Here is a 17,970-nt window from a genome sequence, read left to right as displayed (position 1 = left end):
TCCAGCAATAAAGACTGTACAGGCACTGCTTAGAATTGTAATTCAAAGAACTCAGATAACATAATAGTTTAAAACTGTAGCACTTCAAATATCTGGGAATTGTACAACTTAAGAAAAGGTAAGGGACAAACAAAGCATAACGGATGGATGTTTTTTATTAAAGAATAATTGCACAGATCCCTGGGGATTCTTTATACTTCTGTAAATTAAACCCCAACTACCACCACCCTGGTTAACAGTCCTACACTATTATCAAGCATACTGCACTCAAGTTTGAATGCACTTTTCTTCACACAGTAAACACGACGCACGCCCTATGTGGAATCCAGGGAGGCTGAGCAACAATGTGGCACAGCTTCCCAGCAGACAAGGGTTCAGTGCACCAGTAGGCTCAACTACAGTCGAATCATAGTATTTTGACAGAAAACAGACAGTTCCTGACTGATCTGTAACAGCCTACATCGAATCTCAACACTGCAATTAAAGTTACCAATACGTAAGCTATCACCACATTTGGAAGTATATCACTGCAATTGAGGGTACATTAATAAGTTTAGTTTCATACTCATCTCCTACCTGTCGTCACACCAACTCTAGTTAAAGTGTACATGTTCACAAGCATCAACATCTTTAAGCTATTATAGTTAAATAAGTTTTACTTTCAGATACACCAAACTTCATATTCGAGTAAATCACTGAAAGATTAAAGGATAAGCATCTGATCATAAAGACTCTCTTCTATGTTCAAAGTGTGAGGGATCTCTGTAGACTTCTTTATTTTCCTAAAGGCAGTAAAATTGTGAGGACAGCAAAACTATTTTTCAAGATGTTGGTACAGGAAACACCCACAGAGGTCATTATACTCAGCCCAGGACTTGTTCACTTTGCCCATGTCAAAGCATCTAGAACACTTTAAAAAAATGGTGAAGAAGTTGTGTTTTATTCTCATTTTATGAAGACTTCTTCATCTCATCTGTGTAATCTTCTACAGACTGAAGAAAACAGGATTTTTTTTTCCAGACAAATATTAAAGCAAAAATATTAAAGCAGCCTGTTATATCAATGAAATAATAGAGAAGAAAATCTCTTAACGTAATAAAACTATAATATAAACTCTCTTTTTCCCATAACAAAAGACCTACCAATCTCAGCAGGTCACCATTAAGACCGCTACTTAGGAAATAAGCCCGTAAATTATTAACAATATCTTACTTGCATATATCTGTGGAGTCCTGCGTCCCTAATGCATATAATGAAGAACCAATTCTATTATAGTCATCCGCCACATCTAGAAAAACAAACAAGCACTGGTTTACTATTTTATTTCTCTTCTTTATGAAAATTTTGAAGTTTCTCTCTTTCTTGGAGAGAAGGTGTTTTTCTAAAAGAAACATGCTTTAACACAAAAGCAGAAATAAGATTTCAATCATGTCACTTATTATGAAGGGTACTTCGCACAATAAACATGGCGCTCTCACCAAATCACGAAGACGGTAATTTATCTAGGAATATTTAATACAATTAGCACCTGCTCAGTAAATGTATTGTGCAACGTTTTTAAGGTTTGTTTTTTTTTTTTATGGGAGATGTACAAACTCAACGACTAAAGTCTGAATTAAAATCTGAATCTAAAGTCTAAACCTATTTGAAAAAAAAAGTGTCTAACAATAACAAACAGTAAGTTTGTGTGCTTGAGGGCAGTAAATTGAATACAAACTCCAAACTACCAAAATACTGCACTATATGCACAACAACTTTTCTAGTGCATGCCTAATTTTCAGGAAACCCTTACCTCATCAACAAGTGGTCACTGGTTGAAGTAGCAATAATGTTAAAGCATTTTAAGCAATGAAAATACAAGCAGGGTTTGTATAGAAAGCTGCATAATTTGACTAATGAGGTATTTGCTATATAGTAATCATAAAAATAAAATCTTTGCCCAGATTTTTTTTTAAGAGCTTTTAGTATAAACTCAATGGATGATGAAAACGCTAACAGATCCAAGCAATGAACAATATACTTACTTTCAAAGTTCATATACCATTTAGCAGAATTATTTTATTTTATTAATAAATAACACAACTTTGTTTTAACAAATTGAGTGGGTCACCTTCCACCCAATTCATCAGTTCATAAATCCCAAGGGAATCTGTGCCGTTTATTATAGTGAAGAAAGCTATTAGGAAGTTGTTAACCTTCCCTTCTATTTCTCCCATTTAAATGCAAAAAATAGATTTTCTGCTGGAAATACGAAGCCAGTATCTTTGCACTCCCCGCAGTCCTCCACTGATCACAAATTACCTGTGAACTACAGATTGCCCATTTCCAAAACAGGCTTCCCATTGCTCTACTCCTCTAGCCAGAATTTCAAAATATGCCATTTGTCCCGACTCACAGTTTGATAAAAGTTGTCAGTTAACATCCCAAGTGATTTGAGTCTGAAAACCAGTGAAGCTTTGTCATGGGTTTGATCAGTCCCTTCCTATCAGATCCTCTCCAGCCTCATTTCTAACAACTTCCTTGGTTCTACAACCAATGTGAAAGGCTCTCTCACTACCTAAAGTTTGGCACCTGACTACTATGAATGAAGTGCAATTTTCATTTTAAGAAAACAAACAAAACACTATAAACCACTTCTGATGGGAAATGAATGAAGACACAGGGTCACTTAGCACTTCATTAAGCCATAACTGACTCTCCCCATCTCCTAGCATAGATATTAAAGCTGCAAAAGACTCGGTCTTCATACAAGTGCAGGAGAAGCATCTGAAGAGCTCAGTAAATTCTTAGTTTAATGTCTCATTTAATATCCACTTCGGAGTCCTTACCAACAGAGATTCATAAATGATTTGTGGCCTGGTTTTGTGTGAACTGTATTACTGTAGATAGCCAAGACAGAATCTGTGAACTGGACACAAACTTCAAGAAAGTGAACAGAATCTAGTAGTTCGGTTTTGATTTATCTAGGCACAAAAACTTAAAATCAAGGGCAACAAAGGTCAACTTTTTTCTGGGCTTCTCAAAAACACTGTAATCCTAAACCAAACACAGTAGTCCTAAACCAAAGATTTCTATTTTCTCAAAGAAATGCACAGCACTTGAGAAGACTATCTAGAGCTTCCAGAAATCACATTAGCTAGCACTCAGCTAAATCAATAGCTAAGTGGAAAATCTTGCCTCGGTAAGAAAAGGAGTCCTGCAAACCAAGCTACTGAATGTACACATTCCAGTCTCCATTCTAAAAGGCTGAAAAATCGAAAACGGACTTCTTGATCTAGAACTAATGGCCCAAATATAAGTTTGCTACTCAGCAACGTAATGCAACAGTGTGCCAAGAAATTACACTCTGATGAACGTGAGCTCACCCAGTCAAGAGCAACTTCACATATACTGCCATATACATATATGCTTCATAACAAATACTGCTATATTACCCACATTTACACCTTAAGGACTAAGAATCAAACTTCAAAAAAAATATTATTACATAAACTGTGTTTCTCTTCAAAGGGAAAGCGTGAAGAATCAATATATCTTCAGTGTCATGTCAGGCTGTTTGTACTCCATTTAGTCTATTACAGAAAAGGCTAAACTTTTAAAGTCACAGTAAACTTCTTTAGCCTACCCAAAGACCACACTTGGATAAATTAATTCACTTTCCACATGCAAAAGTAAAAACTAATGCTCCTCATGAACCACTTCTGTATGTTTTAACTAGAACTATTTTCACTCTGGTAAAAGAACTCACTTTTATGTGATCTTGTCATTTTATCAGATTTGGCAGAGGCATCTTTGACACGGTTGTGATATTCTACAAGGAATGTCCTTTCATGTTCAAAGAAGTCATCCACATCCTACAAAAAACAAGAACAATTAAAAAAACCCCAGGATTTCACTCATTCTGTACAGAGCAGTTGCAGCATAAATTTGCATATCTTGCTGTTGTTGTGATACAAAATGCAATCCATTTTTATGGTCTAAAACACCATTTACGTACACAGATTTCTTCTTCACTTACTTTATCATGATCTGAAGTTTTATTAAGAATTTATTTAGAATTAAGAATTTGTAACAAGCATCTTAAACGTCTAGATAACTAAAGCTGAAGTGAAGGAAATAATTTCACTACTAACTACCACTTTGGTGACAGAAAAACAGAATACATGTTCAGTGCTTAATAAAAGGACATTACCTAGAAAAAGGAGAGGTGGGAAGAAAGACACTCAGTTGAACAGATGCTGTGGTCTCAGCAGAGATTATAATGAACTAGTTCTGGAATGCTCATCTTGATGACAGATTTCTTTCAAGTTGGTAAATGTGGGTAAACGTTAATATTTTCTGTATTACAATTTGAGATATTTGGTTTATATTAATTTTTAAAAACCCTCTAAAATAGCACAGATGCTCCAAACCATGGAATACCCTATAACATGGGCTTTGAATAATGTCCTTATGAAAATTGCGGGTTATTTGGACTTCAAATACTTCTTCCCATGCTCTGCATCTAATTCTTAAGTAAGATATCGCTACAAAAATTCCTTTATTGTAGCTACATAAAATTCTGCTTCATTAAAAAATGGGACTACAATGTCAATACATTTTAAATCTTAGTATGTTAAGCAGTAATCACCTTTACTCCTGAAACGATGACACCATCTGCTGATTTAACCATATTTTTAAAGAAGTCTTCAAGTTTCTCTTTCTTATTTTTCCCACGAACACTCAACTGAAAAACAAATTCATTTGCCAAGTTAGTTAATTTTCTGGGGGCAATAAAAGCTTAAAAAAAAAAAATAGAACTACTGTCATGGTTTAGCTCCAGCTGGCAACTAGGACCACACAGATGCTTGCTCACTCCTCTTCCCATCCCTAGTGGGATAGGGAAGAAACTTGGGGAAAAAAGGTAAAACTCATGGGTTGGGATAAAAACAGTTTAATGGAGCAGCAAAAGAGAATATAATGAACAACAATAATAAGAGAACATAAAAAGCGAGGGATGCACAGCGCAATCACTCACCACCTGGAAAACTGATGCCCAGCCTACCCCCAAGCAGTGATTCCCTCCCTCAGCCAGAACCCTCAGTTTATATACTGAGCATGACATCACATGGCTAGTGTGGGTCACCTGTCCTGGCTGTGTCCCCTCACAGTTTCCTCTAAAAATTAACTCTACCCCAGCCAAACCCTGGACAACTACCCACCACAACCTGCTGCTACTAAACTAGTTTTCCTGCTCTCTGCTTAGTCTTATACCCTGCAACAGAATTTAAACCGCAGTTACAAATGCCAAAAATCAGTCTTCTGTCTTTGTTGCATCATCCTTTCCCACCAAAAAAAAAAAAAAAAACACACCACACTACAACAACAACAAAAAAAATCAGTCAGAATGGACAATTATAACATCATATGAAATCACCACCAAAAGCTAATCTTTTTAATCCAAAACATACTGGACTTCCATTAATATTTTTGATGCTGAGGCTAGAGCACTTGGTGCATTTGGTTCCCCAGGTAGCAGGAAAATTAACTCCTACAGACTAAATGAATTTCTAACTTTCACAATACAAATATGTCTGGAATATGTCTGGTATGAAAGAACTGATGAAATTTGCTCCAGGAGGTAAAGCCCTCTTAATCAATTTTCCATCCTACCATAAAAGTACATCTTGATTTCTCTTGCCAGCAGTTCAGTTTTCAATACTCACATCCTGATTATATTCCAAGAATACATGGAAATTTAAATCCTTTCTCAAAATAGGATGTGCTGCCACGCGACACAAAAACACTTCATGCATTGCAACTGTCTTCTTAAATATTGCCAAATATTCACTGAAAACAAGAAACAAGACAGACGTAAGAATTTTACATGAAGCAACTAAGTGTGAGATAAGCCTAATGAGCAGCTTTAAGAGATCCTCAGTAAGGATACAAAATTATAAGCTGATATAGCAGAGGTTATCACTCCAATATTTGATAAATACAGAAAAAAATAGCACAATGTTAATACTAGGGGAAAATGTGAAGCCCTAACGTATCAGAGAGAGACTTTCAATGAAGACTCAACAAATACATTCTGATTTTTAAGGCTAGCTAACACAGACTGGTTTGCTGAAAGTGTAACCTCATTTAATTGCCCTTTCCCCAGCTCCACAAAAAACAAGAAACTGTGATACAGACTACAGTCACTAGGGACTACGTAGCTGATGTACAATTTCCTTCCTCCCCATCTCCATCCCCTTGCCTGTTTGCACCCTCCGTACTTATTTAAATCTTCATGTAGTTTTGTTAGCTGTTTAGAGAGCAGTCTTTTATTCCATGTTAAAGCAGCTAGCCTTTTGGGGCCGAAGCTTATGTGGATGTCTTGCTTCATAGTGGTTCTAAAAGTGAAATTAAGTGCTGTATTTGGTAGGCACAACCCAAAAAATCATATTTAACTATGACAATCTTGTAGTTGCCCAGTTCAGCCAACGCAATTTCAAAGCAATTACTCTTCTGTGATTTAATTAAGAAGACGACATTCTTATCAATGTAAGTTTGCTAGAATTAATTTTGTTTTGCATATTCAATGAATGAGACGTAACTTGTCTAGAAATGAGGAAGGGGCTCTTTTCACCATTCTGAGGTGAAATGGTGAAATGATAATCAACACTTTTGCTTCCACTATGTGCAAGGAGGTTAAGTTTTACATACCAGCAAACCAGCAGGGCCAGTGTTGGGAGATGTTTGATCTCAGTGAGAGTAGTAGTCATTCAGTGAAGACAAAAAAGGAGGATGCAGAGGATGGAGGTGGCAGTAGAAGAAACCCAAAGTTTTCTGTGTTATCCAACCCCTAACCAGACCACAAGAGAATCATGATCAGGGCCGCTGGAAAACCACAGATTCTTTAAAATCTAGTGTTTTGCTAATTTCCAGTTTTCTGCATATGAAGTGTATATCTACTCTGCTATAAATTATATTGTACGTAACACTAATACAGAGCTTTTTAAGACATTTGCTCACAGCAGCTGGAGTTCGAAGAGAAAGCCGCAGTTCTAAAGAGTTCTATGTACTTTTCTTGCCAATTCTGAGCTCTTGATAGAAGCAGTCTAGAAGCAGCGTAAATATACACTTGAAAACTGAAACCAATGACAGGAAAAAGATCAAAGAAGTGAATGCATGATAAGGGAAGTGGATGAAGCAAGGAGAAACTTCACCGTGTAACTCAATATGGAACAAAAAGCCTAGAGCAGATATTTCAATACACATTAAATTCACAGTAAGCGAAAATACTATTTTCAGGAAGTATATTCTCCTTGTGCGAAAAGAACAGAGTGTCCAAAAAGTATTTTCTAGTAATCTCCATGTTTCTCAGGAAACAGAAAGTTGTCATCTATGTTTACAGTACCAACCACATGCAAAAATCCCTAGTTCCATCACTACATGTATAAACCTTAAAAGTCTCATTATGCTTATAAAATGTTGAACACCAAAACTAAAAAAGATAGAGGCTGGCTCCTCCCTTTGCAGGTGTTCTGTGAAGAAAAGGATCTAACTAGTTCCTTCCTTATAAAACAAGCTTATAGAACAAGCTGGTTTTTTTTCCTGTTTCAAATCTTCCACAAAATTATTTCTACAATTTTCCTAATGGCTCTGATCATGATCACTAAGATAACCCTGGTTATGCAGCAACTGGATTCTCAAGCCTATATCTCACAGAGAACCATTACAGTGAAATCACAAACATGGGACAGCAAACAGCAGCAAAAGTTGGGGGATATTAAAATAAAAAAAAAAATAAAAATAAAAAGCAGTAATCACGTCTACATACGCCTCCAGTTCTTGTTTCATCTTGGTGAATTCTTCTTTAGTCATCGATCCTTCCCCTTCTCCAAGTTTCTGCAATTTCTCCCTTGAGGCATCAAAGTCAGGCCTGGGTGGTGCTGGTGGAATCTGGAATCGGATCAAGTTTTTTTTAATTGCTCATCTTTTCAGTCAGACAACATCCATTCTGTACAGAACTGTAGACTGCCTGCAGCTTTTTCATATGTCTCTCTATTTCATTATTCATTACAGCATTTATGGATACAGCTCTCATTCATGAGTTAGACATGCTGCATTACTACACCAATTTTGGCCAAGTGCCCTTGATTACTAAAGTATTAACTAATTAGCCAAATAATACCTAGCTTTCCCGTTACAATGAATTAAAACTTCATGTCATTACTTTATTATTAGTTTTGATTTAGCTTATTTGGTAAGGATTATTTCTTGTTTAAAGAAAAAAAAAAAAAAAAAAAAAAAAAGAATTCCACAATTGTTATCACACCACCCATTTACCCATTTATAACTTCCAAAAACGTCAAACAAAAAAAAACATTCCATATTGTTTGCAGGCACTGGTTCTTTCTTGCAGCACTGTTGAAATAACAGAGCACACAGCAAACAAGTCTCTAGGTTAATCTTGTAATACAGTATACTAATATTGAAACAGAAAACACCGCAGTCAAACTAATCCTGAATTGCTCAATAAAGGGACACAGACCAAAGATAAACTATGCTTAAATTTTAGTTCACTGATACTTGCCCTTTACATTAATGCATTACAAAAAAAGGAAAATTTGGCACCTATGCTGCCAACTGTCTGAAACTAGTAATTACTACACTGAAGGTCTAGTCACTTCAGACAGCTTTTCTGACAAAAAAAAAGACTAGCTCAAGAATGCTATGACACACCACAAATTACATCAATCATAACGTACCCATTAATCAATTAGAAATATATGTTTACCTTCTGAATCAGCCCCCCTTACCAGCCTCACCACAAAATTAATATCTAACTTTCACACAAAGACAACAAATATTCCTATTTGTAACTAAAGTATGAACAGTAACACCCATTTTTAATAGGCAGTATCATAACATGACTATTTGGGGACTTCTGTTCCCTGGTAGCCTGAAATAAACTTCAAAACCTAAGTTGCTAAGTTTTGTATTAAGGTTCTCTGTAGTTCTACATGGTATTTGCATTTTGTTGGGGTTTTTTATTGTTGTTTTGGAGTTCGTTTGTTTGTAGGTTTTAGTTTGTTTTTGGTTTTTTTTTTTTTTTCTCCTCCAACTGATCTATGGTAAAATGATTCTGATCTTCATAATGAAAACTGGAAAAGTCTAATTATTAGAGCTCAGCCACTTCACTCTGACATTCCAGCTAAAACAAAGGCAACATGAAACTTGTAACTAAGTTAAACATCAGCTTGCAAAAACAATACCACCAAGTTATACAGCTCACCTGTCTCCCATGCTTTTAACAACGCGGACTAAGAATACACTTGGATACAGATTAAACTACTCACTCCTCAGGAGTGAAAGGCAAGAAAGCATGATTTTAGGAGGAATGAACATCTGTTGTTTCCACTGTGTTTAAAAGCAGTCACAAGTATTTCAATGCATTCCACAGAAAACAGTGCACATAAACCAAAAGAACTGTAATACTTACTATATAGCCAGCATAGTCCTCATTCTCCACAAAAGAATCATGAAGCCAAATAAACTCTTCATGTTGCCGAACAACAGAAAATTCATTTTGTTTGAAATTTGGTAAAGAGCTCTAGGAGATGAAAAGGAGGAAGAATTGTGGGGAAAAAAACAACAACAACAACAACAAAAAAAAAAAACACGTTACTATACAAAAATACATTGAAGGAACAACAAAAATATCCCTGTAAAAATAATCCAATCATCCAAGTAAGGATTTGACCAAAAAAAGTTCATACAGCAATAATCACCCCGTCTTAATTAGTGCAGTAATCAATTGGGATGGGTTGCCCAAAGAGGTTGTGGAGTCTCCATCCCTGGAGATACCCCAAACCCAAGCAGACAAGTCCTGAGCAATGCGTTCTGGTTCACCCTGATTTAATGGTGAGAATTATGGAGGAGATAGGACTAAATGATCTCCAGAAATTTTATTCAGCCTCAACTATTGTGTGACTCTGTGATCACTAAACATTCAAATGAAAAAAAAAAAAAAAAAAAGGAAAGCCATAAACAAGCTGTAACTAAAAATAATTTTTGAATTCCATAATGAACTATATTTTTAGAATGTGAAACCATGGCTTATCTAATAAAAAAAATATACTGAAGAACATTGAGGTATATTAAAGATTCTACCTGCAAATAGGCCAATTAATAAGCATGGGAATGGCATGACAACACATCAGTACAAGATACTGAACATCAATTTTTTTCTTAACTTTTTAAACTCCTAACTTTTTAGCTATTTTTTCTTAAGCACTGCAGCTACAGTCTCTTAAACATGAGATAATGTTACTTTCTCATTTCCTTGAATTGTGTTACAATTGTTTCAATAAACAGTTTAAACAAACTTTCTTTTCTGTATAATTAAGAATACGTTCAGTGTACAAACCCAGGCTTTTACCTTTGTATGGACAGTGAATTTCACTTTGTCCCTCTCACTGAGTGCATCTGAGATATCCACTTGCAGAGCAGCATCAGTCTGAAGATCTACATTTATTGCTCTAAGCTAAACAAAGAAAAATCTATTTAGCTTAAATTTACAAAAAAGGTTAATTACATTTCCCTTATTCTTCATTTGAGAAGAACCCTGAACATCCTTAAAAGACTGAAGACAGATTACAAAAAACCTCAACATTAAAAGATTATTTCCAGTGGAAAAAGAAATTCCAGCAGTGCTCCTATGTTACATATGACCATACAAACAATGTCCTTCACCATACTCCTTGTTAAAGCACTATTTTTATTTCTGTACATTGTTAACTTGCTAGCAATTAAGGTGGTCAAGACAATGTACATTTACAGACAGCAACAAGTTCAGTAGGTTTTTCTCTTCACTTTTCATTCCCCTCTCTCCCCCGAATCAATAACCTCCTGTAAGTAAATGTACTTGTAAAGGTAATTATAAAGGTAACAACAGTGGGAAAGGTACTGTTAAGGAGAGAAGTGGTCCTGTCTTCCAAGGAAGCAAGAGCTATTAAAGACCTGGTTTACTGATGTTATCTTACACTATTCTTTTCTTTAACATTTTCCATTATATACTGAAAAAGCTCAAAAAAAAATAATATCCTGCACTTCACAGAGTTAAGTCTCCTTGGAGATATTTTTCTGAAAAACAAACAAACAACAACAACAACAACAAACACACACACACAAAAAAAAAACAAACACAAAAAACAAACACACACACACAAAAAACACCTAAGATTTCAATGTTTTCAAAATCAGCATGAGAAATGGCAAAAGTGTAAGGAATATGCATATTTTTTTCAACAAGGTATGAAACTTGAACTCACAAAATAATTCCAAAGTCACATCAAAAAGAAAATAAGACAATGATCAAGTACAGAGAAACTGCAGGATTATCTGAGCACCACAATGTTTGGCAGTAACTGGTCCAAAGGCTTCAACAGTACTCGGTGAAACTATAACCTCATCCAGACCTCAACTGGAAATTCAAGTCCCTTGCACCCTTGTAGTTCCAGAGCAATTTGTCCCATGACAATGTCATCATCATGATCAACAGATACTTGGAATATTTTTACAAGTACTAAGGCTAACTCTGAAATTTTTCTGCAATCTCTGTCAAAAAAATGTTTAATGAGGCTAACTTTTTACTGAGACAGTGTTTTCTTTGATAATGCTTTTTCTTCTTCAAAATATCACATTTGACGGTACAAAAATGCTTTGCCATACAAAGATATAGACTTTCTCCCCACAAAATTTTTCATTACTCCATTTTGAAGTCCGTACTCAAGTACAGGAAGGCTTTAAGTATCAGCAACACAGTACAAAGGTTACACATCAGCAGATTTTGAAGGTAACACTACAAGGCACCGGAACAGCACTAGCAGAGAAGCATCAACTGCCATGTCTTTTTTCCACCAGTTATCTTAATCCTTATGTTAAATCATAGTGGTCAGCTCCCATTCCAGTTTTCTCGTTAACCTAAATGCACAGACAACTCTGTTCCTTATGTAGCAGCAATCAAACTAACATATCCTAGAATTAGTGTATTAAACTAAACCAAAACCATAGTCTAGCATATTCTGCTAGGCTAGCAAAATATAACAGTTCAATAGCTATCACACAAATAGCTTTTCCTTACAGAAAAGTTGGAAATCATTAAAACCACCGCACAGTAACATATTCACACACATGACTCAGGCAGCACCTTTTGTTCTGTTTCCCAAGGTTTAGGGGGTCACAGCCTCACACAAAGGCATATTATCATGCAACGGCCCACTGCAGATCACTTCTCAGGGGCAGAATCTCCTAGCTCCTACTGAGTTTCCAATGTGCTTAACATCTAATTTAGGAAAGAAAAATTTAACCTGACATACCAATGTCTGCCTTATGTCATGACACCAAATTTTTCAGCTTGTAAAAAAGTTTTTAGTGGTTACACTGTGTGGGCTACTGTTTTTGTCCAATCTCCCAGAACACATTAACAAACAGAGCAATCTCAGCAAATAATCTGGATTACCCAAATAGTATTTTTATAGTCTTTCACAGGTCACAAAAATTCCTACTAAAATGCTCTTTTTCCCCTCCCTTTTTTAAAAAAATAAAAGTGGTACAATACAAAATTCTAAAATTCAGTATAACAGCTATTCAAGTCTGTCACTAGTATGTACATGGTCTAGCGCAGCACACCCTGGCCATGTGCACTATTCACAACTTTAGAAACAAAATTATTATCTGTGGTGAGAAAATAAAGAGCTACCTAAACATGACAACTTCACTCTTGACATACAACTGTAAAAGACTATTTGTTTGATTTAATCTCCGTTAAGTTTGTAACAGTTTAATCATATGTTCAGTTATGCTATGTAATCTGACTGCCAACCAGGAACATTTTCATCTGCAATAGTAATGAAGTCTTTACGAAAGGTGCCAAAGTCAATCATAAAGTTGAAGGACTTTAAATGTATTCATGTGATGCAGTGGTTCACGTTGCATTACTAGCAATTAAATTCACAAACAACTTCATAATGTAACTTAAGCAATCTCTTCATCACTACTCCCAAAAGAAAACTACCACCAGTGGATGGTTTTCTAGTCATGAAGATAGTAGAAAACGAGAAAATAAAATGCTACAAAACCTGATTTGGTTGAAAAGTGAAACAAAAGTACCTTAAATTTTGGAAAAAATGGAGGCAGGATACGATGTCTTTGTATCTCGCCCAACTCTCTTCCCCCACACCCCACTCTGATAGATACAACATAACACAATTTTATGCTTCGATACATGCTCTACAACCATGCTGAACAACTTGCAAAACAAAAGCTAACTTAATTTGGCAGCTTTACAGATTCCCATGCTATATCAAAAAACACCATGTTTCATTCAAAGGGTCTAGAAAATACCAGAAGCCAAAACCAGGACTAAAGTGATGTTACAGTACTAAAAGAGAACACAATGCAAAAAGAGAGGATTTAGCACCTAAGCTTTTGCTTAAGGATCAATTATACTTCAAATGATAATGGAAGGAAGCTGGTAGAGACAAGAAAAACACAACTAAACTTTACACTCCTGGGTAATGTCATCCATTAACAACAGTAACTTCTATACTCTAAGTTCTTTCAAACATCGCAGAGAAAAAGGACCCTTTCTTCAGCAGGTTCTTTGCAGGCAGGAAAATACACATAGCAAAGGAAACAAATAATACTTTTACAACAAAAGATTACGAACTGTCATGACAGCATTAAGCTTCAAGCAGACCTTTTCTATTATAAAGGGTACCTCAATTCCTCTAAATGACAAGACAAGAGCATTAGCCAAGTCAGCTAAATTTATATAGACACAAAATACATGAGACAGTACTAGTAGAGCAACACTACACCACCTTTCAAAGCATGTATTGTTTACGTTAGAGAGATCACAGAAAACCTCAACAGGAACTGAGTTACTCCAAGCGAACTCAGTAGTATCTTCCTAAGTGAGATTTAGAAAAGTAATTCCGGCAAGTTCATTTTATGCAGACCATTTACAATAAATTCCTTCTACCAACCGCCCCCTGCTACTTCCTCAGCAATGATTCTCAGTGCTCTGGTTTACAATTCTCTGGAAGAAGGCTCTGTATGGTATAACACAATTGTTCGAGAATTATTGTTCCATGTGGCACCTGCATAATTTCTATCACCCCGAGTTAACACAACTGTACCTGACCAACATGATTCCAAAGAGCTAAAAGTACGATTGTCATAGCAATATCTGAATTCTAGAGAGAAAAGAGAACTGATTTTCAAAACTAGAAGCTCAATTACTCTAACTAGAAGTTGCAATCCATGCTTTCAAATAAAGGTTTGAACTATTCACTTTTTAATTGCAAACAGAAAAAGATGACAAATCAGAAAAGGGAAACTTTTTAAGGAAACCTGTTCATTTTTACTACTGCTGCTAAGAAAAAAAAAAAAAAAAAAAGTTACAGATTTGAAGACTAAAGCACAGCAAATCCATTCATGAACAGACTGCTGGTGTTGCTTTTGTTTAGATTTTCTGTATCACAATCAAAATCATGCAGATAACAACCTGTGTTGTAACCCCAGGGATTTACAAAGCAGTGAAAAAAAAATAAAAACCCAGAATGATTGAAAATAAGAAACTTGAAAAAAGCAAGAGAAGGAGAAGGACACTGTTCTGATTTAACTCCTCAGTTCTGGATGAAGAGGAGGGAGGGAAAGGAGAAAAAAAAAAAAAAAAGACTGCGCTTGGCCAACTGAGATGATGTAAGTTGTCCAACAGCACAAACAAGAACACCAAGAGATTTCTTAAGGCTTTCTAATTACCTCGTAAACTCTGACTACCTGTAGCCTCAGAGGGAAAAATAATAGCCAAACAAACAAACACATTTCACACACGATCAGATCTGCATTTGTGATGTTCCACCTGCACCTTCAGATAAAGACAAGGTAACTGGGCACTTCAATGTCTGTTCCTGAATACCAGGGACAACCTACATAACATACAACTCCATAATTAACAAATTGTTCAGACTTTGTTCTGAACACACTCAGAGGACAATTTCCACCTTCATCCTTTCTTATCCAGTATTCTTACTAAAGTAGCTGTATAATTGAAGGCAAAAGCTCTACAGTGGCCAGAATTGGCCAATACAGCACTAGAATTCCTTTTTTAATTTCTGGTCTTAAACTGGAACATAAAATGCACTGAATTCCTACCACATCACTTAGTATTTAACGTTATATTTGGCATTTGAGCATGGCATGCATGATAAAAGGGCATACCTACACAGGTTTTTTTCAGATTTTGTATTTTTAGTAAGATACTTAATGAAGCCACCTTAATTAAACCAGCAACAGCCAAGGCAACCTAAGCAACCCAGAAGCTGCTCTCCTAGCTTGCTCAGAGTCAGTCTTTCTCAAGACACTAACAGATAAGGGTAATCAGTCTGAATAATTTACACTAGATTAGCAGATTTGTTGTCTAAGTGAGGCACGCAAGCTAAAGAAAGATGCAGCAATTAGAAGAGAAACGAAGGCCAGAAAACAGCAGGGCAGAGAAAAAGGTTTTCTCGGTGAGAAACATAATCGTGGCATCCTGCTCCAACAACAGAACTTCTTTTCAATAGTTCATTATGCAGCGTGTGCCTGCAATGTAAACGTCCCATTGTTATCTATGGGAGAACCTCCGGGGCCTAGGGAGAGAAGAGAGGGCAGGAGCGTTCCACCCACGATTAAAGATGGATCCCGGTGCTCTCCACAGGGCCGGTCAACCTGCTCAGGACCACGGCGCGGCCCGGCCGTGTGCGGGGGAGGGGAGCACGGGAAGGACACGGAGAGAGAACACGGATCTCTAACAACACACACAACCCCCCGCTCACGCTATTCGCACAAAAGCATGAAAAAATTGCCCTTCCAAAACTTGGGTGACAGAACAATGAAAAATTCCAGGCAAAAAACACGCACACACAGCCGCTAATTTCAGAGAGAGGCTGCGCTACTTCCACATGAACAAACGCCCCGGACCCCGCGGCCCTCACGGAGTCCTGGCAGCGCCCCTGGCCAGGCAGCAGCCGGGAGACCCTCGGGGAGGGAGCCAACCCCTCCCTCCTCTCCTCATCCCCTCAGGCGCCGGGGTCCCTAACGCCTCCCCGCGGCACTTACCCCTCGGTCCTCCTCCGAGAGGAAATCTGGGCCGTCGTCCGAGCCTTCCTGCTGGGGGCGAAGAGGCGGAGGCGGAGCGGCCCGGGGGGGACGCGGCGGGGCACGGCCGGCAGTAGGAAGGGTGAGGGGAGACAAAGCGCACAGGTTAGCGACCCGGCCGCACACGCCCGCCCCGCCCCGGCCCCGCGGCCGCCCCGACACCCACCATCATGGCTGCTCGCAGCGCTCCGCGCCCGCCGGCCCGCCCGGAGCCCAGCGGCGAGGCGGAGCTGCGGCGCGCGGGGGCGGGGCGGGGCGGGGCGCGCGGCGGCGAGAGGCACCTCTCGCGAGGGAGCGCCGGGCGTGGGGCGCGCGCCTAACCCGCCCCTCCCCCGCCCACGCGCGCTCGGCAGCCGTTGAGGGTGGGGGGGGGGTGCGAGGCAGAAGCGAGAGTGGGTGTGTGCGTGCGTACGGAACTCGAACGCTTGGCACGCTGAGAAACCTCCGAAAATGCGTGTAACGGGCGGAACTCTGCCGCCGGCCCTGACCTTCGTTCAGAACCGATCGTTCTGGTGTTTGTCCTGCTCGTCTGCCCGTCATCCCGGTGAGAGCCGGGCTTCGCAGCACCAGCACGTTACCACATGCATGGTTACAAGCGTATGTGTGAGACTATGCAATTATACAGTGCTAGAAATTAGGTGATTCATAATACGCCTTTGATTTATGGGCAGTTACGTGGCTAAGATTGATGACTGCCTTTCATTCAGGCTAAGAAATGGAGCTGTTAAATGCCCCATTGTCTAATGACAGTGGAAAACATCAGCATCCTCAGACTAAACAGAATATAAGCGTGGAGGGCAGGGAGTCCATGCCTGAGGCTGCATTTTTCTGTGAATCAGAGCTAGAACAGCCAAGAAACGGCCTCAGGGTGGGGTTTTCTGATCAGCATAAATCCATCCAAGTGTGTGCTGTTGCTGAGAGATGGTGGCAGGTGTGGACACCAGCACTGCCGTGGACATACAGCCAGACCAATGAGGGAATAGATCCAGCTGCAAATCAACCCTGCAACAAGTGGTTCGTTTCCACCTGAGTCAGCTCCACGATGCAGCCAAGCTGATAGTTCTACCAGCACTAGTGGGACGGGGCCACCACTTGCCGCACTAGCACCATGGCACCAATGAGAAAACCACACCTTGAGAAATGCTACTCAAGCAGCCTCAAGATAAGTGAAGAGAAAGCTTTCTGAGCTCTATACTGCTTGAAAGTGTGCTTTGGAATTCAGAAATGGAAATGTCTCCTGGAAATGGTTCTTAGTATTGCTACATAAAGAGGCATTTGAATATGCTGTTTGTAAATAATTTTAAAAGCTGTTCTTCAAACAATTTTCATGTACACAGTCTGTTTCTGTCTTGATACAGATACATGCAACATCATCCAAAGTACTGACTTACTACACAAGTCAAGAGAAGTAGAAATATTTTCCAAGACACTGATAAAGAGTATGTCACCTCTGTTTAAATATGAACCTTGTTGTGCTGAAGGGGTATAAACAAAGTTACACGGGAAAGTGATTTCCATGGGTTCACGTGTATGTGTTAATGTCCTGTTCTGTGCAGTCTCAGCTCAGTACCATGCTACCACTCCACCTGCAAACATCTGTTTTTCTGGAAAAACTAAAATCAGTGACTGAATGAGCTTTTTTTAATTGTTTATTGGTAACACATTTTTGTAGGACCAAAGAACCCATGTCAAAGAGTCGAGAAAAGGCTTCACAAGTAATAAAGAGACAATTCCCTCTTCAGGTGACAGCTAAGTAGTCCAGCTGACTGGCATGGATCTGACAGGATGATTGTC

The 17,970-nt window shown here is 38.3% G+C and overlaps 1 protein-coding gene across 2 annotated transcripts in view; it reads right to left on the bottom strand.

Annotated features, from left to right (window-relative positions):
- The window catches only part of SNX6 (sorting nexin 6), a 28,253-nt gene extending 11,805 nt beyond the window's left edge, over positions 1-16,448 (bottom strand). The window contains exons 1-9 of one of the 2 annotated variants that reach the window (XM_065064073.1): positions 16,343-16,448; positions 16,138-16,185; positions 10,412-10,516; positions 9,473-9,583; positions 7,808-7,929; positions 5,706-5,829; positions 4,631-4,726; positions 3,749-3,854; positions 1,213-1,288 (exon numbers count right to left, since the gene is read on the bottom strand). In XM_065064073.1, the coding sequence (XP_064920145.1) occupies positions 1,213-1,288; positions 3,749-3,854; positions 4,631-4,726; positions 5,706-5,829; positions 7,808-7,929; positions 9,473-9,583; positions 10,412-10,516; positions 16,138-16,185; positions 16,343-16,348 (794 nt within the window). In that variant the 5' untranslated portion in view covers positions 16,349-16,448. Of the gene's footprint in view, positions 1-1,212; positions 1,289-3,748; positions 3,855-4,630; positions 4,727-5,705; positions 5,830-7,807; positions 7,930-9,472; positions 9,584-10,411; positions 10,517-16,137; positions 16,189-16,342 lie in introns of both variants that reach the window. The other variant, XM_065064072.1, reaches the window with a different exon arrangement.
- Between the last annotated feature and the right edge of the window lie 1,522 nt (positions 16,449-17,970).

Source organism: Columba livia, chromosome 5 (assembly GCF_036013475.1).
Source record: "Columba livia isolate bColLiv1 breed racing homer chromosome 5, bColLiv1.pat.W.v2, whole genome shotgun sequence".
In the NCBI taxonomy this organism is placed as follows: Eukaryota; Metazoa; Chordata; class Aves; order Columbiformes; family Columbidae; genus Columba; species Columba livia.
Note: the sequence above shows the minus strand (reverse complement) of the source record. Positions and strands in the feature narration are given on the sequence as shown.